The sequence below is a fragment of the Triturus cristatus genome, chromosome 9, assembly GCF_964204655.1.
Source record: "Triturus cristatus chromosome 9, aTriCri1.1, whole genome shotgun sequence".
Lineage (NCBI taxonomy): Eukaryota > Metazoa > Chordata > Amphibia > Caudata > Salamandridae > Triturus > Triturus cristatus.
In genome coordinates, this window is record NC_140592.1 from 1,187,819,550 (window position 1) to 1,187,841,010 (window position 21,461).

The following is a 21,461-nucleotide window of genomic DNA, read 5'->3' on the forward strand; positions in this document are numbered from 1 at the left end:
AACAAGCATTGGCATAGCCAATAGGTCTCGCCTTTGGGACCTTATAAGTGTTTAGCTATGCAACAGTTGCATAACTAAATACTTATAAGGTCCCAAAAGCGAGACCTATTGGCTATGCAAAGCGGCCGTGCGGCCGCGAAAGTGATCGCGATCACGATCAAACATCAAAGCGGCTGCGAAAGTGAAACTAATCGCGGTAAAGCGCGGCGCGCGTGCCCGCGCACATGCACTGTAGCTCTAGGCTGGCCTGTTAGCACTTTTTGGAACCCTCTCAATAAGTCTTAGCAGCCCAGCGCATGCGCTGGGTCAGGCGAGACCTAACAATTGCTGGTATAACATTGGCTTCAAAGCCTTTTTTTTTTTTTTTTTACCAGAGCCATGTTACACCCTTCATAACTCCTGCTGAGTCAAGCCAACCGAATTTTATGGCCATCACCCTAGTGCTGAAATTTGCCAGCTCAGGTTGTGGCATAAACTACACTGAGTGTGTACAGCAGCTACCTTTCCCCAAGGCGTTCAGTTCTATTTTCAACAGTATTTTCATTTAGTGCCTCTAGAGTTGTTGCTTTGGACTCCAGTAATAACAGCAGTATATAGTTTGCATGAGTTCACTTACAGCTGTCCACTCCTCTTGGGTCGAATATAAGCTAACCGCATTTAGATCTTTGGGTAAACATGCAGTCTGAAGGTAGATCCTTGTATAAGACCTTTATGTGCTAGTGGTAGAATTCAGTTCAGTTGGCAGTTGTAGCAGGAGTTAACGTGCCTATTTTAATAAACGTCTGCATAGCAGTACTCGGTCAAACACCATGTCATTATATCGGACGTGAAAATCCTAACTCTGCCATGCCATTTTCATTCATCTGTGTTCATAAAAAAAAAAAAAAAGAACCAAAAAAAACAAAACACTGGAACGACAGCGAACAAACCCTTTATCTATTAGGTTTAGCTAACAGACAAGTGATTAGTTGGATGATCCTGTGTTCTTCTTGATTTACTTGCTTGATTTACTCGCCATTTGTGTCATCTGGCACAACGAAAGACTGATTAAACCTCTTTGGTTGTGCCCACCTGTTTTGTACTGTAAGGGGAAAATGAAGAGGTTGAAATGCTTGCACAGCTCTTCCGTTTTACTAAATATGAACATTATCAAAATGGAGTTCATTTTTTACAGAGCTGGCATTAGTCAGTTGCCATAGATGTCTGGCCTTACTGTCCTGCCTTATCCAATTCAGAATTTAGTATTGAGATTTGCCTAACATCTCATCCTTAGAAGATCAGTTTGCGCGCTCTTCTCCACCTCTACTTTTACCCTCTAGTGTAGAGTGGTGCATGCAGGTAAAATGGCCTTACCTTGTATCACTGCCTTCACAGTCACTTTCTCGTGGATACACATCGGGTGTTTTCCTTTTCTACAGAGATGTAACTTTTATTAAAACTATTTTATGGAAAGACGGCACACCTTAATGATTTTGCAGATTGTGTAGGCCACTGCAGACAAAACATGCAACGGGCCACGGGGAAGCAGGCAGGTAGCATGGCACAGGTTTGTCAATCAGTGGACAAAAGCCCTCCAATCACTATTAAGGTAATTTTACAAATCTGAAGCGCTATTATGGAAATTGGTGAAGAACACGGATATGGAGCTCGCCAGGTCAAAATGTTTTTCAAAAAAAATTGTTTTAACAAACTGAATTGACGTTACAGGCCATGAAGCAATTCAAAGACATATTACAGTGTACGATAAGGACTTAAGAGACTAGTGTTAGACCATAAATGAACCAAGTTTAAGATAAAACGCTTGTGACCATTTCAAATTTGGTTACATATAAAGCAGGTACATCTGCACCGCACACATGTTTAGAGACAGTTAAATTTACAGCAAGGCAGCAGATAACATTAACAGGCATTGCATTGACTATGGAGTGAGCACGCACCTAATAACGTAGTTTGGCTAAATCTATATCAGAGAGGCGTGTACATCAAACACAGAAGGGCCCCGCAGACAGAGGTATGTGGCGTAGCAGCAGGTGAAGCTGTGTCAGTGGTTATGTTTCTGTGGTGGACCCAGCGGTTTCCGACGTTGGCACGTCTTTCTCCCTAATCCATGCCACAAATGGCTCCCAGATGTCTTTTGGGCGGGACGCCATGAGCATAAGACCCCAAGAGACAGCTAATTGTTCTTGACAATATGTCGTCTGTGAGAAAGTTCCCTCTTTCTGCATCGTTGCCCCCACGTTTTGCTAAATTGCTGATGTACTTTGACTGAGTGTGCCCTGGGCTCCTGTTGACCAAGTACCCAGAGCCTATGTTCTTTCCCTAAAACTGCATCGAAGCTTAAACCCAATGGGCATCTCTGGCCACAGATCAGTCCCTGGTAAATGGTACCCCGGGCACTGTGACCAGGGACGGCCTCTAAGGGCTGCAGCACTTATTGTGCCACCCTTGGAGGCCCTGTACCTTTATACACACACACACACTGCCTTTGCCGACTGCGTGTCTTGGTGCAGAACAAAGTGAAGAGTCGACATGGCACACATCCCTGTGTGCCATGCCTACCACCCATTGCCCTGGCATAGATCAGTCACCCCTGTAGCTGAGTGCACTATACCTGTGGTGAGGGTACAGGTGCATGAGCCCTGTACCCCTACAGTGTCTAAGTCCATTGTAAGTGTAGTACTGCCATTAAGAGTATATGGTGCTGGGAGTTTGTCATTACGAACTCAACAGCACCATAATGTCTGCACTGAAAACTGAGAAGTTTGGTATCAAATTTCCCAGCACATTAAACCCACACTGATGCCAGTGTGGTATTTAATGAAAAATGCACACAGAGGGCATCTTAGAGATGCCCCCTGAAAACTAACCTACCACTAGTGTCCAGGCTGAGTGGCTGCTTTCAGCTGCCACCACCAGACATGTTTCTGGACCCCTGGTTCGAGAGCCTGCTGCTCTTGGGGGCCTGAAACCATGCACATCCTGGGACGAGGTGCCAAGCCTCCTCCCCCAGGATGGGCAGGCCACTTGCTGCTTTCAGCAACTGGTCCCCGCTGGTTCTGACCCCCACTTTCGGTGGGAAATCCGGTGGGGAAAAAAAGTGAGGAAGAGAGTTGTGCCTACCTCTGCCAACTCCACCCCTCAGGTGGGGGAGGCGAGGTGAAGCACAACTCTCCGCCCCTGCCATCTTGCAGATGGGGGGACTCAGCCAACCAGGGAAAGGATTATACCCCCTCCCACTGGAGGGTGGCATATTAGGGGTGTACCCACCCCAGGGAAGTAACCCATTGGTTCCAATCTTTTACCTACCTGTAACACCCCTAAATCTAGTATTTAGGGGCACCCCTGAACCTTGCTTCCTCGGACCAGAAGAAACTACAAGAAAAGAAGGACCGAACAGCCGTGCCGAAGCTAACAAGAGGAAGACGCCCACTGACTTGGCCCCAGCCCTACCGGCCTGTCTCCACCTCGAACCTGCTTCTGCGAAATCCTGGGGTGTCCTGCAGCCAGCAACCTCGAAAACCCTTGAGGACCTGCCTGCCTTCAACCACAAAGACTGTGTCTCCCGTGAACACTGGATTTGTTCATCTCTAACCTCTGGCTCTGGCCGGACACCGCAAATTCGCACCACTCTGCACCCACCGTCCACTGCCCGAGCTCGAATGGGCAAACGCTACGAGGAGGTCTTCCCGACTATTATGGCCCAGGATCCGGCAGGTACTTTCTTTCCCTATTTGCCCTGAGCTAAAGTCCAGGAGCTGTGCTCCCACAACCGAGTGGCCTGCTCATCAGCAGCCACCAACCGGAGGCCCCCTATCGCCCATTGAATAACATTGGGCCTCAGCACTCTGCACCCGGCCACCCTACTGCCGCAGAGGGTGTAGCGAGAGTGCATCCCTGACCCTGGGGGACCCCTGAGTCTACCCCAGAACCTCAACTTTCACTACCGAATACTTACCCTAAAACCGATAACACTATTTTCCTCCGTAGGATAACATTGTCTGTTTTTCTTGGAAAAAGTTCCAAGTGTGGAGTTTAAAAACCTAAAGAAATTCTTTAAAATTATACTAACAAAAACCATTTTACTTAGCTGTTTACAGGAAATGTCTCAGTGTAGTATCCAGGTATACTACACTGTTTAAGAAAAGTAATCTCAAAAGTAACTTACCTGTAATTTTACTTGAAATCCTATACAAAGTATATGTACTGCTGCTCGGGTAGGTCACTTCCCCACCTCCGCCTGCCTGCCCGCCTTCTTGCCTGCTCTGCTTCCAGGTCAGCGCTCTGACCAATCGCCGCCTGCCTTAAGACCCCTTCTCTCTTCTGTACCCCGAGTGCCAGGTTCGCCCCCATTGTATTTTTCCACTTGTACCCGTGTGCCTGTACCTCCTTTCTCTTTTTGTACCCTGAGTGCCAGTTTCGCCCCCATTGTATTTTCTCTGCTTGTGCCCCGTATGCCTAGTGGACTGCCCAGGCCAGCGCTCGCTTCCTTCCCGCCGTTTTCCCGCCGCTGCCTCCCGTGCGGCCCCGCCCCGTTTGGTTCTTCCCTCCCGCCTCCCAGCTGACCCCTCCTCCCCTCCCTCCCGCCTAAGGCAAGCCCGTCTGCGCCCGTCCGCGTCTGGACCGCGCCCAGCGCCAGGACCCCTGGCCCCCACCGACGCCAGCCCTCACGACGGACCTACGACACCGCAACCCTCAACGCACTCAAACCAGACAGAGAACCCACCTGCTACCGAGCCACCCCGAAACGCACCCAAGGACCTTTCACCTGCCAAGCCTGCAACTTCACCTGCCTCCGTACCAGCACCGCAGCCGTCAAGCCGAACTCCAGCAACAACCACCTCAAGTACATCCTGCTCAACACACGTTCCATACACAGAAACGCCATCGAACTCTGGAACCTCCTCGACACAACATTGCCAGACGTCTCCTTCCTCACAGAAACCTGGATGAACGCCGCCTCAGCGCCTGACATCGCCACAGCCATCCCGGACGGATACAAGATCTCCCGGAGGGACCGCGTCAACCAGACTGGAGGAGGCATCGCCATCGTACACAAGAACACCGTCCGCATCACGACCAACTCCGACGACACCTTCACCGCCGCTGAACACCTTCACTTCCAGATACACTCCGACCCCAAGACGACCCTCAGAGGCACCCTAATCTACAGACCCCCTGGACCACGCGCACAATTCAGCGAAGACATCGCAGACTTCATCAGCCCTCCCCTCCGCTGACTACATCCTCCTAGGGGACCTCAACTTCCACTTGGAGAACCACAAGGACTGCAACCCCACCACCCTGCTGGACAACCTCGCCAACCTCGGACTCAAGCAACTGGTGAACACCCCCACCCACTACGCCGGCCACTCGCTGGACCCCGTCTTCTCATCCAGCAAACACATCTCCTTCAGCCACTCTACCGGACTGCATTGGACTGACCACAGCTGCGTCCACTTCAGCTTCAGAAAAACCACGACCCACCACCACCCGAAACAGGCTCCTCGCCGGAGCTGGAGTAAGGTCACCACCGAGCAGTTCACCACCTCCCTCAGCCGGAACCCTCCCGCCAGCACAACGGACCCTAACAAAGCAGCCAGCAACCTCACGCAGTGGCTGACCGCCTGCGCCGACGAGCTCGCACCACTTAAGAACCCTCCCAGCAAACCCGGCAGCAAGAAAGCCCCCTGGTTCACCGACGAACTCAAGGACTCCAAAACGAACTTCCGAACCCTCGAGAAAGCCTGGCGCCACGACCAGACCTCAGCCACCATGACCGCCCTCAAGCACGCCACCCGCAGGCACCACCAGCTGATCCGCACCACCAAGAAGACATCGTACAAAGAAAGACTGGACAACAACGCCAACAACAGCAAGGAACTCTTCAGCATCGTCAAAGAGCTCTCCAACCCCAGCGCCGGAAACAACGACCTCGCCCCTCACAAATCCTCTGCGACTCACTCGCCTCGTTCTTCCACCGCAAGATCGCCGACATACACAACAGCTTCGGCGCACCAACCACGCACCCAACCGTCAGACCAACACCCCCCCACCACCACCCTCTGCGCCTGGACCCCGGTCAGCACGAAGACACAACCCGCACGATGAACACCATCCACTCCGGATCACCGGCCGACCCCTGCCCACACCACGTCTTCAACAAGGCCGACTCCATCGTCGCACCCCAACTGCGGGACATCATCAACACCTCCTTCCACACCGTCACCTTCCCGTAGAGCTGGAAGCACGCCGAGCTCAGCGCCCTCCTGAAGAAACCCACAGCGGATCCCACCGACCTCAAGAACTTCCGCCCCATCTCGCTCCTCCCCTTCCCTGCCAAAGTCATCGAGAAGACCGTCAACAGACAGCTCGCCGCCTTCCTCGAGACAAACGGCTCCCTCGACCCCTCGCAGTCCGGTTTTCGAGCCAACCACAGCACCGAGACCGCACTGATCGCAGCCACCGACGACATCAGATCCCTGTTCGACAATGGGGAAACAGCAGCCCTCATCCTCCTGGACCTCTCCGCAGCGTTCGACACTGTCTGCCACCGCACCCTAGTACAGCGCCTCAGCAACATCGGGATCCAAGAGAAGGCACTGGAGTGGATCATCTCGTTCCTCGCCGGAAGAACTCCGAGAGTCCGACTTCCCCCTTTCAGATCCGAGGCCACCGAAGTAACCTGCGGCGTACCTCAGGGATTATCACTCAGCCCAACCCTCTTCAACGTCTACATGAGCCCCCTCGCAGCCATCGCACGCCACCACAACCTCAACATCATCTCCTACGCCGATGACACCCAGCTGATCCTCTCCCTCACCAACGACCCTGCCACCGCCAGAACAAACCTCCAGGAAGGGATGAAGGACGTCGCCGAATGGATGAAGAACAGCCGCCTGAAACTGAACTCAGAAAACACGGAAGTCCTCATCCTGGGATCGTCGCCCTCCGCCTGGGACGATTCCTGGTGGCCCCCTGCCCTGGGCGCAACTCCCAAACCGACGGACCACGCACGCAACCTGGGCTTCATCCTGGACTCCTCCGTCTCGATGACCAGACAAGTCAACGCCGTCTCATCGTCATGCTTCAACATCCTACGCATGCTCCGGAAGATCTTCAGATGGATCCCCACCGAAACCAGAAAGACAGTCACCGACGCAATCATCACCAGCCGACTGGACTACGGGAACACTCTCTACGCCGGAACCACAGCCAAACTTCAAAAAAGACTCCCAACACATCCAGAACGCCTCCGCTCGACTCATCCTGGACACCCCCCGCCACGGCCACATCTCCGGCCACCTGAAAGACCTGCACTGGCTCCCCGTCAGCAAGAGGATCACGTTCAGACTCCTCACCCACGCATACAAGGCTCTCCACGACCTGGGCCCCAAGTACCTCAACAACCGCCTGACCTTCTACACACCCACCCGTCAGCTACGATCGACCAGCCTCGCCCTCGCCGCCGTACCACGCATCCGCAGAGCCACCACCGGAGGAAGATCCTTCTCCTACCTGGCAGCCAAGACCTGGAACTCCCTCCCCATCCACCTTCGGCTGACCAAGGACCATCTCTCCTTCAGGAGGCAACTCAAGACCTGGCTGTTCGAGCAGTAACGGACCCCTCTCCCCCAGCGCCTTGAGACCCTCCGGGTGAGGAGCGCGCTATTCAAGTGCTGTGATTGATTGATTGATTACTGTATTCTGAAAAGCATTGCATTATCAGTAACACTTCTGTAATCAAATGACATTTCCAGCAGTTCGCATTCGGACATAGCACCAGTTTGTGTAGCTGTAGGGGGTGCGGTATAACCTATGTAAAAATTTAAAATGGGTGCGTCTCAGCTTATAGTTTTGGTGATAGGTGATAGGTGCCTGAGCTGGGAGCAGCAATAAGACCACTGTTAGTCTGTAGGTGATTCCCGAGATCAGCTCGCCACTGCTCCAAAGCACGGGGGCGACAAAGGAAGTGTTTGACTGTCTTTGGTTATATAGCCTGGTAACTAGCTTATAGGGAGATGGGGTAATAAGTATGTGCTCCAGTGGTGCCATTGTAGCTGGGGCTTCTGGGAAGGAGTCGCCAGGTCAAAATGGTTTGATGTGTGAATGGGGTTGTTTTGTACACTATCTTAACCCATCCCGTAGTCGACTCCTTCAACATTCACTCAGTATTCCTCTCACCTCCTTTTGCCCCCACAGGTAAGGAGTAAATCATGTAGAAAAGACTCTAGTATCTAAAGTAACTCATCGAAAAAACTATCTTAGAAACCCATTTCTGAGAAACTAAATGAAAGAAAATAAGATTTAGTGGAAAAATAAATTAGTTGAAATAGGTTGGTTGAAAAAAAATGGAAAACCCCAAGAACAGTTACAAATATCAATTTGCTGAAACACAAAGCAGTTTTAACAAGGAAAAATAATTTGTGGGCCCCCTTGGATATTCTAGTTAGGAAACAGTTTAAATTAAAAATGAAGTAGAAGAAAGAGGTAATGTATCAAAGGTAGATGTAGGATTGTTGCAGTATCTTCTGTTTGCCTTCTATGCGAGCTTAAAGCTCTTTCAGTTGATCCTCCGTATATAACATTTTTCCAAGACAAGCTAGTGTTTGAGTGCCTCCTTCATTCCAGCAGTGGTGTTGCCATTTCATGTGGGGCTGTCAGTTACACTTCCCACTTTCTTCCCTCCTTCTCCATCCGTTTACTGAAGAGGAAAGGTACAAGGTAAGACCCGTGGTTTGCCCTTAGTTTCTCTATTGACTGGACTAAAGAGCATTGTGTTGATAATCAAATCTTCGTTGGGCTCACTGGAGCAAAAGGAGGCACAGACGTCTACAAGTGGACTTGCTCGCTTGATTGTCCTTTGTATTAAGGAATACTTTGCGCTGGCCAAAACCGCTCCTCCTCAGGTCGTCAAGAATCATTCCACCAGACCAAAGGCAACTACGGCTCTGACTAGCCGTGCTCCTACTTTGTACCTCTATCAAGCCATTGTATGTGCCTCTATCGATACATTCACTAAAAACTAATCCAGTGAATTGCATATCTGTAGTCCTGCAGGACTTCCTGGTGTTTAGTCCATCTCTCCGGCTCATCAACAAGTTGGAGAAGGGAGGGTTGCTTTGGTATGGATTCATAAAGTGAGTCATCTGGAGGTAGATTTTCTTTTTTAAGAGTAAGTTACTTACCTTTAGTAAAGCCTTTCTCGTGGATTGTCTACCTGCATATTCCTCACTGCCCTCCCCCCTGTTCGGTGGAGTCTACTGGAATTGACTAGATTCGAAGTTAAATATTGCTCTCGTCCTGCTATCACTTCACTTGTCAATCATTCTTCGTCTGCTAGCATGGAGAATGATGATGGGAATTGATGTCCATACACAAGGACGGTATTTATATAATTCTTTCTCCGCTTGTCTAGTCTGGGGTGGAACTGTGACTGATGCTGATGGCACCACCTATCAGCAGTAGAGCTATGAATGTTTTTCCAAATTTAGTCTGGCGCCTAGTAGAACTCAAAAGGTAAGAATTCTGTGGGGTAAGTAGAATATCCACCAGAAAGAGTGTTATCTAATGTAGGGAAGACATCTATTCTTCTTGAGGGATTGTTTCATGCATTAGATCAGACTACCGAAATGCTTGATCAGACAGGCCTGTGGTCTCTCAATGAAGTATGAGAGGGAAAAGGCAGCTACCACTGCTTTATAGAGAAACTTAGTAAGTGTGAATATATTTGAAGCAGCCACTTGGAGATACTATTTATTCATGACACTACTGTCTTGTTTTGAATTCCAGAGCCCTTTTCCAGGCTTTCTTACTAACTCTTGTAGGTAAAGTGAACACTTGTTCTCCTTTCTGTATTTTTGAGGGATTAACTTGCTATTTTATAAATTCCTCATTCTATCATTTAAAGATTTTCTGGGGTAGAAGGAAAACTTGCCTGTAATTATAGTTCTCATTCAGTGAAGTCCTCCTTTAAATCATAAACAATCATGAGAAATTGTTTATTTAATGCTCAGTATTATAAACTCCCTTAAATTGTTTCAAGACACTACAGATGGTTGCCACTGTACAGGGCATACAACGCTAATGAAGATTTCCTAGGAGGGCAATTATGATTACAGGTAAGATAACTTTTTTCATGTGTAAAATTGGAAAGTTCATAGTGAATCTGCAAACGGGTATTTGCATCAATTTGGCTTTGTAAATTCAAATGAAGGACATAAATGCACTTGGGCATCTGTAATGCCTATTTGTCAATACATTTGTATTAATCTGCTTGTGCAAAATACATTTTTTAAATTATTTTCCAGATCAGTTGGTACATTTGCCCGTGCTTTAGACTGCAGCAGTTCCGTCAGACAACCAAGCTTGCATATGAGTGCTGCAGCGGCCTCAAGGGACATCACACTGGTAAGAATTGGAGTACACAGTACCTACACCGATTTTTATGGTGAAAACACTTACAATATTAATTCCAAGTCTGTCGTAATACCTAATGGAATCTCTAAGAAATTCCTCTTTGTGTATGGTCACCCTTCAGAGTTTTGAACTGATGCTGCTGGGTTTTGGACTCATAGTGCACTGAGGCCTGCTAACAAGACCTCCATGCCTGTGCCCTGACCATTACATCTGTATGTTTGAATGGAGTAGACCCATTTGGCTCAAACTAGTCTACTTATAAGTGTAAGAAATTGTCCCTTTTTGTATTCTTGCCCCCTACATTGTGCCTAATGTTGATGTACTTTGAGTGTTCCCAGGTTCCTGCCAACCAGGTACACAGGGCCTATGTTCTTTCCCTACACTGTACTGTTGCAAAACCCAATTGACAACTCTCTGGCCACATGTAAGTCCCTTGTAAAAGGTACCCTAGGTACCAAGGGCACTGTGACCAGGGAAGGCCTCTAAAGGCTGCAGCGCATATTGTGCCACCCTTAGAGGCCCTGTACCTACACACTCACGCTCTTACACACACACTCTTAAACGCACACTTACTTACACACACACTCACGCACTCTCTCACTCACACACACACACACGCACACACACGCGCACACACGCGCACACACACACACACACACACACACACACTCTCACACTTTCAAACACACACACACACACACACACACACACACTCTCACACTTTCAAACACTCACACACACACTTTTGGTGCAGAGCAAAGTGAAGAGTTGACATGGCACACATCCCTATGTGCCATGCCTACAATCCACTGCCCTTGCTTAGGTAATCCACCCTTCTAGCTGGGTACACTATACCAGTGGTGAGGGTACCAGTGAATGAGCCCTGTACCCCTACAGTGTCGAAGTCAATTCTTGGGCACTGTAAGTGCAGTAATGCCATAAAGAGTATATGGTATGAGAGTTTGCCATTATTTTGGCGTCTGGTGGGCTGTTTTCAATGGGGATTCTCCGGTTGCAACAAAGACTGCAGGCTCGGGGACGAAGATCTTCTGGAGGTGAAGACCGGTTGGAGAGGGAAGTGAGGATGCTGGGCCACAGTCGGTTGGGCCACCCAAGGCTGTGCGACGTCTGGTGCAGGGGTGTCCTTAGGCGTCTGGTTTTCTTACCAGCTCCAGTTGCGGTTAGGGGGGATCCTACAGAAAGGGGAAGCAGGCGGCGTTTGGAGATTCGAGGCAGGTCAGAGATCACCAGATCTCGGGTCAGGATCGCTGGGGAGACCTCCTCGTGGTGTTGGGCCACTCGAATTCGGGCCGTGGGCGTCAGGTGTAGAGTGATGCAGACTTGTGGATTCGGCCGGAGCTAGAGTCTGTAGGTGAGCAAATATGGTGCTCACGAGAGACAAAATCTTCGGCTTGGAAGGCAGGGCAAGTCCTTACACTCCGCAGGACACACCGGGAGTTCGCTGGAGCAGGATCAAGGTGTGGACAGGCCGGTAGGGCTGGGACCAAGCCAGTGGGCGTCCTCCTCTTAGTTTCAGCACGGCTTATTCGGTCCTCCTTCTCTTCTTCTTCTTCTTGTCAATTGTTGTCTGAGGAGGCAAGGTACTGGGTTGCCCCTAAATACTAGATTTAGGGGTGGTACAGTGAGTAAAGGTTAGGACCAATGGGTCCTATTATGCCACCCTCCAGTGGGAGAGGGTACATGCCTCTCTCTGGTTGGCTGGGTCCCCCATCTGCAAGATGGCGGGGACTGAGAGTTGTGCTTCACCTCGCCTCCCCCACTTGAGGGGTGGGGTTGGCAAAGGTGGGCACACCTCCCTTCCTTAATTGGTTTTCCCGCCGATTCTCCCGCCCAAAGTGGGGTCAGAAACAGTGGGAACCAGTTGCTGGAAGCTACCTGGGGTAGCTTACAAAGCGGCACGCCTTTGAAGCTTCCCCTTCGTGGACCCTGCCCATCCTGGCGGAGGAGGCTTGGGACCTCATCTCAGAATGTGCATTGTTTCAGACCCCCCAGAGCAGCAGGCGTTCGATTCAGGGGTCCAGAAACATGTCTGTTGGTGGCAGCTGACGAGCAGCCACTCAGCCAGTACACTAGAGTTAGGTCGTTTTTCAGAGGGCATCGCTAAGATTTTTTTATTTTATTTTATTTTACAGAGTTTTATATAGCGCGAACATGACCCAAATCGGGTATCAGAGCGCTTTACATAGCACCAGTTGCATTACATGAGGACACATTAATTTTTGTTAGGCACGGTGAGATTAAGTGATTTGCCCAGAATCACAGGATGTTCAGCGTTGTTGCCGAGACACAAACCCAATTCCCCAGATTCGAGGTCGACCGCCCTAGCCGTTAGGCAAACTCCTCTCCCCAGTCTTCTTAGTGCATTTTTCATTAAATCCCACACTGGCATCAGTGTGGGTTTAATGTGCCTAGAAGTTTGATTCCAAACGTCCCAGTTTTCAGGAAAGCTATTATGGTACTGTGGAGTTCATAATAAACTTCCATACAATATACTCTTTATGGAATTACTGCACTTACAATGTATAAAAATTGACCTAGACACTGTAGGGGTTCAGGGCTCATGCACCGATACACTCACCACTTGTTCAGTGCACCAAGCTAGAGGGGTGGCTTACCTAGACCAGGGCAGTGTATTGTAGGCAAGGCACATAGGGATGTGTGCCATGTCGACTCTTCACTTTGGTTGTGTGTGTGTGTCTGTCTGTGTCTGTCTGTCTGTCTGTCTCTGTGTGTGTGTGTGTCTGTGTCTCTGTGTGTGTGTGTGTGTGTGTGTGTGTGTGTGTGTATATATATATATATATATATATATATATATATATATATATATATATAGAGAGAGGTACAGGGCCTCTAAGGGTGTCACAATAAGTGCTGCAGCCCTTAGTGACCTTGGTACCTAGGGTACCTTTTACAAGGGACTTGCATGTGGCCATAGAGTTGCCAACTGGGTTTTGCAACAGTACAATTTAGGGAAAGAACCTAGGCCCTGGGTACCTCGTTGGCAGGAACCGAGGGCACACTGTCAAAGTACATTAGGCAAAAAGTAGGGGGCACCCATGCAAAAAGGGGCACTTTCCTACACAACCTTCACCCCCAAACGAAAGAGGCTGAGACTATCCTTTCCCTATAGAGTCTTCATTGTCTTAGTGGAAGAACCTGGAAATTACATCTGCATTGGCATGGGCTGCCCCAGATCCATGTTCCACTGTAAAGTTTAGAATTTTCACCTTTTATTTGCATTAGCTATTTGAGAGGTCTGTGGTCAAGTTTGAACTGTGAAGTGAGTACCAAGCAAGTATGGTCTCAACTTCTGCAGGGACCAAACCAGAGCAAAGGTCTCCCTCTCAATGGCGCTTAAACGCTGTTCCCTGGGGATTAACCACCAGTTTATGAAAGCTACCTAACTTCGTGAGCTACCCCAGCCATTTGCTGCTCCTAGCAACTGACCCCCACCGGTTTTGACCCTCACTTTGGGCGGGAGAATCAGCAGAAAAACAAAGTTAGGAGGAATGGTGTGCCTACCTTTGCCAACCCCACGCCTCAGTTTGGGGAGGCGAGGTGAAGGACAACTCTGTCCCCTGCCATCTTGCAGATGGGTGGACCCAGCCAACCAGAGTGAGGCTTATGCTCCCCTTCCACTGGAGGGTGGTATAATATGGGGTGTACCCACCCCAAGAAAGAACTAATTGGTCCCGACCTGTATCTACCTGTAACACCCCTAAATTTAGTATTTAGGGGCAACCCTGAACCTTGCCTCCTCAGACAAGAAGTAGTACCGTAGAAGCCGTGCTGAAAGAAGAGGAGGAGGACACCAACTCACTAGGCCCCAGCTCTTCCGGCCTGTCCTGACCTTGACTTGCTCCAGCGCAATCCCGGTGTGTCCTGCAGCCCCCAAGAGTCCGGAGGACCTGCCTACCTTCCCAAACCAGACTTTGTGGGTGAGCAAATTTGGTGCTCACGAGAGTCAGACTCTTGCTCTGGCCAAATCAGCGAGTCTGCACCCAATGCCCATGGCCCGAGTTCGAGTGGCCCTAGACCACGAGGAGGTCTCCCTGGCGATCCTGACCTGGGATATGGTGATCCCTGACCTGCCTCAAGTCTACAACCGACGCCTGCAGCCCCTTTCTGGAGGGTGCCCACCGACTATGACCGGATCCGGTAAGAGAAACCTAACACCAAAAGAGACCCCTGCACCCGACGTTCCACAGCCTTGGGTGACCCAACCAACGGTGTCTCTGCATCCCAAGACATCCTAACTTGCCTCTCCAACTGGTGGTCGCCTCCAGAAGATCTTCGTCCCCGAGCCCGCTCTGTCTGTTGCAACTGGAGAATCCCCATTGAAAAGAACAGGGCACCCGATGCCAAAACAGCACCCGGCCGTTGAGTCGATAACCTTGTTTTCTCCCTTAAGACTGCATTGACTGTGGAGTTGTTTTGTATGAAACCGTGAGAAACAGATGATGTAGAAAAACTGTATTACTTACCTTTTGTCTAGGAAATGCCCCAGTGTGATATCTAAGCCTATCCCATTGAGTAGCATAAGTAACTTAAAAAGTAAGCTGAAAAGTAATTCAAACTGTTTTTATAAACAAATCTCTTACCTGTGAAACAATTGAAGTACATTCAAACTGCATTCAAATTGTATTTCACTGCATAATTTTTGCAAAGTATTATTATATTTACCTGTACCAGGCCTGGCGTGGTTGTAGAAATAAAATATAACTACATCTTTTTTTTTTCAACAAAATTGATCTCAGTTCAGTCTTTGAGTGTGTGACATCATTTCTTGTCTGAGTGTGTACAATAAATGGTTAACACTACCCTCTTATAAAGCCTTACTGCTTGCCCACTCTACCACAAATAGAAAGTAAGGTATTATCTACTTGTTCGAGGCATGTGGGCTGCTGAATTCATATCTGTGCATAGATCGCCGCCTAGTGTTGGGTCCGGATGTTTGCACGTTGTTGTCCTGGAAGAGTCTTCGAAGTATTCTGGGATAGGTGACTCCTCCCCTGGACTACAGTGCGCATGGGCATCCTCTCCATCCTCAGATTGTTTTTTTCCGCCATTGGGTTCGGATGTGCTTATCTTGACTCAAGTTAGGAAAAACTTTTTCCAGGCCAAAAGGCCTTTAGTTCGCGTCGGTACTGTTCCCGATCGGTATCGATAGTATCTTTGTTAGTTTACTAACTTCCAGAACCAACTTTTTCGCATCTTACCCGACCATCGGCCCGACATCGACGATGGAATCGAGGACACCATTCAAGCGGTGTCCTGTATGCAATGCGAAATATCCCCACATCGACGTCCATCCGGTGTGCAATAAATGCCTTTCACCGGATCACGACGAATCTACATGTATGACCTGTGCCCGATTTCGATCCAAGAAGACTCTCCGGAATCGACGAGCGGCGAGACTCGAGGCGCAGCAAGCGGCACCGGCCCCGTCCGACATCTTCAGCGCCGAGACCGAAGATGTCGAAGAAGTGGAGAACCTACCCTCCAGTCCCGCTTCCGAACATGACTCCGGATCGGAAGACGTCGACGAAACACTCTTTCGCAGAGATGAAGACGACACTGAGGTAGGAGACTACAATGAGGCCTTAGGGGCCGAAGAGAGTAGCTCCGGTGACGAGCAAGGCCTACCCGTACAGACTGAGGAAATCCCAGTGCAACAGTCTATGGCTCCGGTCGAGGGATCGCCTTCGGGCCTTACCCAAGACCTATCCCGCAGTTCTTCGGCCCCGCCCTCGGGCCCGGCCTCGGACATTCAGCGGCAGCCATTAATGCCCAAACCGGCTGGTTTCCCTTCTTCGAAACCGAAACCAAAAGCTGTATTGGTTCAATTGAAACCGAAACCGAAAGTGGCGCTGGTCGGATCGAGGCCCTCCACACCTTCGACGCCAGCAAAACCCGTCGGCACCGAGCGCAACAAACGAGACTTCAATGCCGAGCTTGAAGCGGCCGACGTCGGAGTCGACATACGGAAAAAGACCTTCGGTGCCACCAAACCTACTCGGCTCCCGGCACCGACGCAATCGGCTCCGACCCCAAAGGTGAAACTGCCTGCTGCGTCTCCCACTGCTTCGACGGCACCACCAAAGCCACACTCATCGAAGACGTCGACGGCCATTCCCGCCCCTCGACTCGATGACTCACCGGCGCCGAAGAAGTCCACGCCTGCCTCTACAGAACCGGTCGGCGCAAAGGAATCGAGGGCGCTCCAGGTGCGACCCGTTGCTGCGCAACGCACCAAAAACAAAACGGTCCTCCAGGACACGTCGGGCTCCGAGCCGATAAAAGCTCCAACAGCCTCTTCGGCACCAGCCAACATTACTTTTGGCCTGCCACCATCCACGGCCCCGAAACTGTTCCAAATCAGGACACGGGTCACCCACACCACGATCACGCCTGCCGAACGCTCTGCGGAGACGTCTCCATCGCATCTCATCGACGCCGACACCGGCAGGATGATTATCCACAAAAGGAGAATAACTTCTGAGCCAGCTTTGGACTCCTTCCGGATCCCACTTAAGAGAAAGCTGCCAGTGGCTTCGGAACCAGTTCTTTACGAACCTTTCCATTCACCCTACCAGGATCCACAATCCTTCTCTCCCACACACTCCGACACGGATGCGTTGGAAGACTACATGGGTGACCAAGTCCCCTACCCCGGAAAGATGGACCCTGAAGGCCAACAGGACCCTGATCAAGCTTGGGATGACCCTGTAGACCCAGGTGCACCTATGCATTTTTGCATTTGTCACCCCGAGTGGGAAGGGTATGCTCAGACGTGAGTCCCTTGCTCTCCATGCCACTGGAATCAAGCTATCCTGGCTGACGAGGGCTGAAAGCCCGAAACCGGTCCTAGGATGCTTGTTTCCAGTCCAGGGAGGACCTGGCTTGGCAGTTCGGGCTGGACTGTTCCCATGGGGCACAGGGTCAAGACTGATTTGCATATGGCTGGGTTCAAACTGGAATGGCATGGTGAGCAAAAAAATGATGGATTTAGGCCCAGATCTCTGTACTGGGGTGAATGTATGACATTGTTCTGCATTCTGTCCATCAATTGTTGTTTTTGCATTTGTCACCCCGAGTGGGAAGGGTATGCTCAGAGGTGAGTCCCTTGCTCTCCATGCCACTGGAATCAAGCTATCCTGGCTGACGAGGGCTGAAAGCTCGAAACCGGTCCTAGGATGCTTGTTTCCAGTCCAGGGAGGACCTGGCTTGGCAGTTCGGGCTGGACTGTTCCCATGGGGCACAGGGTCAAGACTGATTTGCATATGGCTGGGTTCAAACTGGAATGGCATGGTGAGCAAAAAAATGATGGATTTAGGCCCAGATCTCTGTACTGGGGTGAATGTATGACATTGTTCTGCATTCTGTCCATCAATTGTTGTTTTTGCATTTGTCACCCCGAGTGGGAAGGGTATGCTCAGACGTGAGTCCCTTGCTCTCCATGCCACTGGAATCAAGCTATCCTGGCTGACGAGGGCTGAAAGCCCGAAACCGGTCCTAGGATGCTTGTTTCCAGTCCAGGGAGGACCTGGCTTGGCAGTTCGGGCTGGACTGTTCCCATGGGGCACAGGGTCAAGACTGATTTGCATATGGCTGGGTTCAAACTGGAATGGCATGGTGAGCAACAAAATGATGGATTTAGGCCCAGATCTCTGTACTGGGGTGAATGTATGACATTGTTCTGCATTCTGTCCATCAATTGTTGTTTTTGCATTTGTCACCCCGAGTGGGAAGGGTATGCTCAGACGTGAGTCCCTTGCTCTCCATGCCACTGGAATCAAGCTATCCTGGCTGACGAGGGCTGAAAGCCCGAAACCGGTCCTAGGATGCTTGTTTCCAGTCCAGGGAGGACCTGGCTTGGCAGTTCGGGCTGGACTGTTCCCATGGGGCACAGGGTCAAGACTGATTTGCATATGGCTGGGTTCAAACTGGAATGGCATGGTGAGCAAAAAAATGATGGATTTAGGCCCAGATCTCTGTACTGGGGTGAATGTATGACATTGTTCTGCATTCTGTCCATCAATTGTTGTTTTTGCATTTGTCACCCCGAGTGGGAAGGGTATGCTCAGACGTGAGTCCCTTGCTCTCCATGCCACTGGGATCAAGCTATCCTGGCTGACGAGGGCTGAAAGCCCGAAACCGGTCCTAGGATGCTTGTTTCCAGTCCAGGGAGGACCTGGCTTGGCAGTTCGGGCTGGACTGTTCCCATGGGGCACAGGGTCAAGACTGATTTGCATATGGCTGGGTTCAAACTGGAATGGCATGGTGAGCAAAAAAATGATGGATTTAGGCCCAGATCTCTGTACTGGGGTGAATGTATGACATTGTTCTGCATTCTGTCCATCAATTGTTGTTTTTGCATTTTTCACCCCGAGTGGGAAGGGTATGCTCAGACGTGAGTCCCTTGCTCTCCATGCCACTGGAATCAAGCTATCCTGGCTGACGAGGGCTGAAAGCCCGAAACCGGTCCTAGGATGCTTGTTTCCAGTCCAGGGAGGACCTGGCTTGGCAGTTCGGGCTGGACTGTTCCCATGGGGCACAGGGTCAAGACTGATTTGCATATGGCTGGGTTCAAACTGGAATGGCATGGTGAGCAAAAAAATGATGGATTTAGGCCCAGATCTCTGTACTGGGGTGAATGTATGACATTGTTCTGCATTCTGTCCATCAATTGTTGTTTTTGCATTTGTCACCCCGAGTGGGAAGGGTATGCTCAGACGTGAGTCCCTTGCTCTCCATGCCACTGGAATCAAGCTATCCTGGCTGACGAGGGCTGAAAGCCCGAAACCGGTCCTAGGATGCTTGTTTCCAGTCCAGGGAGGACCTGGCTTGGCAGTTCGGGCTGGACTGTTCCCATGGGGCACAGGGTCAAGACTGATTTGCATATGGCTGGGTTCAAACTGGAATGGCATGGTGAGCAAAAAAAATGATGGATTTAGGCCCAGATCTCTGTACTGGGGTGAATGTATAACATTGTTCTGCATTCTGTCCATCAATTGTTGTTTTTGCACCTATGGATGCACAGGACCCGCAACTCTATGGAGCAAAAACATCTCCCACAGAGGACACTGCCGCGTTCAACGCTCTAATTGAACGTGCTGCGGCCAATCATGGGGTGCAACTTCACTCTGACACCATCGAGGACGACTTTCTCATGGATACTTTCGCATCCTCAGAAAGGAATATAAAGACTCTGCCCATGTTAAAGGGGGTCCTCAAACCAGCAAAGGACATCTTCAAGGACCCCACCAGGGCAAGAGTGATAAACCCCAGGATCGACAAGAAATACAGATCAGCGCCTGGGGACCCTACTTACATTAGAGGCCAGTTACCTCTGGACTCCATTGTCGTTGCGAATGCTCGCAAGAGGGCACACTCGCAAACAGGTGACGCTCCTCCCCCGGACAAAGAGTCCAAGGTGCTGGAGACCTCTGGCAAACGGGTTGCCGCCCAGGCAGCTAACATATGGCGCATTGCCAAAACTCAAGCGCTCCTCGCTCGCTACGATCGAGCGCACTACGACACATTGGAGCAACTACTCCAACATCTCCCTGACCAATTCAAAGAAGGTGCAGAGATCCTCATCAGGGAGGGACAACTGCTCACAAATGCATCCATTAAGTGTGCACTGGATGCCGCAGATACAGCTGCCAGAGCCATAAACACTAGCGTCATGTTGCGACGACACGCCTGGTTGCGAATCTCCGGATTCAAACCGGAGGTACAAAATAACATCCTCAACCAACCTGTCAACCCCGACTACTTATTCGGGCCGGAGGTTGACACCACCCTAGAGAAAATAAAAAAGGACACAGACACTGCAAAGTCCATGGGGGCCCTACAAACGCAGTCCTTTCGGAGCGGCTCCTTTCGTCGCCCCGGAAATAGAGGAGCAGGTAGAGGACAGGGGTCACAGCAAACATACAACAAGGGCAACACGCAAAACACCTACGATAAAAACACCCGGGGTGGATATCGTGGCTCCAGCACAAAGGGCAGAGGACGCGGCTACGACAACACCAGGTCCTCCCCCAAGAACAAGCAGTGACGCCCTCTCCCTTCCTCCCGACCACATAACACCTGTCGGGGGAAGGCTACAAAGGTTCCTGTCCACGTGGAACTCCATCACCACGGACAGGTGGGTCAAAGATATTGTCAAATACGGTTACTGCCTAGAATTGACCTCAACTCCACCCACAATACCTCCAAAAAACCGTCCTATGTCCTCAGAGCACTTAACGCTCTTACAGCAGGAGGTGCAAAGTATGCTACTAAAAGGCGCAATAGAGGTCGTACCTGTCCACGAGCAAGGTACGGGGGTGTACTCCCTGTACTTTTTAATACCGAAAAAGGACGGGTCACTCAGACCTATATTAGACCTGAGACCCCTGAACCAGTACATTCTTTCAGTGCATTTTCACATGCTCACTTTACAGCAAGTCCTCCCGCTGCTCAAGCAGGGAGACTTCCTGGCCACACTGGACCTCAAAGATGCGTATTTCCACATACCCATTCACCCCTCACACAAGAAATACCTCAGGTTCACTGTTCAAGGGCAGCACTACCAATTCAAAGTCCTCCCCTTCGGCGTGACAACAGCACCCAGGGTGTTCACAAAGTGCCTAGCTACTGTGGCGGCACATCTACGGAGGCAGCACATACACGTCTACCCTTACCTGGACGACTGGCTCGTTCAAGCGAAGTCAGCTCAGCAATGTGCCAGCCACATGTCCCGCACCATTCACCTCCTTCACAGTCTGGGTTTCTCACTAAATTACCCAAAATCCCATCTCCAGCCCGCACACGTACAACAGTACCTGGGTGCGACTATAGACACTCTGGCGGCCACAGCTCAGCCGAATTTAGTGAGAATCAACAGCATGCAAATGCTGATTTCCAAGTTCAAACCACTCCCTTCCCGCGCGAGTGTCATGCAGTTGATAGGCATGATGGCCTCCTGCATTTTCATAGTCCCACACGCGAGACTACATATGCGCCCGCTTCAG

The 21,461-nt window shown here is 50.4% G+C and overlaps 1 protein-coding gene across 4 annotated transcripts in view; it reads left to right on the forward strand.

The window, feature by feature from the left end:
* The window catches only part of MTA1 (metastasis associated 1), an 842,399-nt gene that overhangs the window by 338,740 nt on the left and 482,198 nt on the right, over positions 1-21,461 (forward strand). For all 4 annotated transcript variants that reach the window (XM_085627173.1, XM_085627175.1, XM_085627174.1 and 1 more), the window contains exon 8: positions 10,308-10,407. In XM_085627173.1, the coding sequence (XP_085483299.1) occupies positions 10,308-10,407 (100 nt within the window). The remainder of the gene's footprint in view (positions 1-10,307; positions 10,408-21,461) is intronic.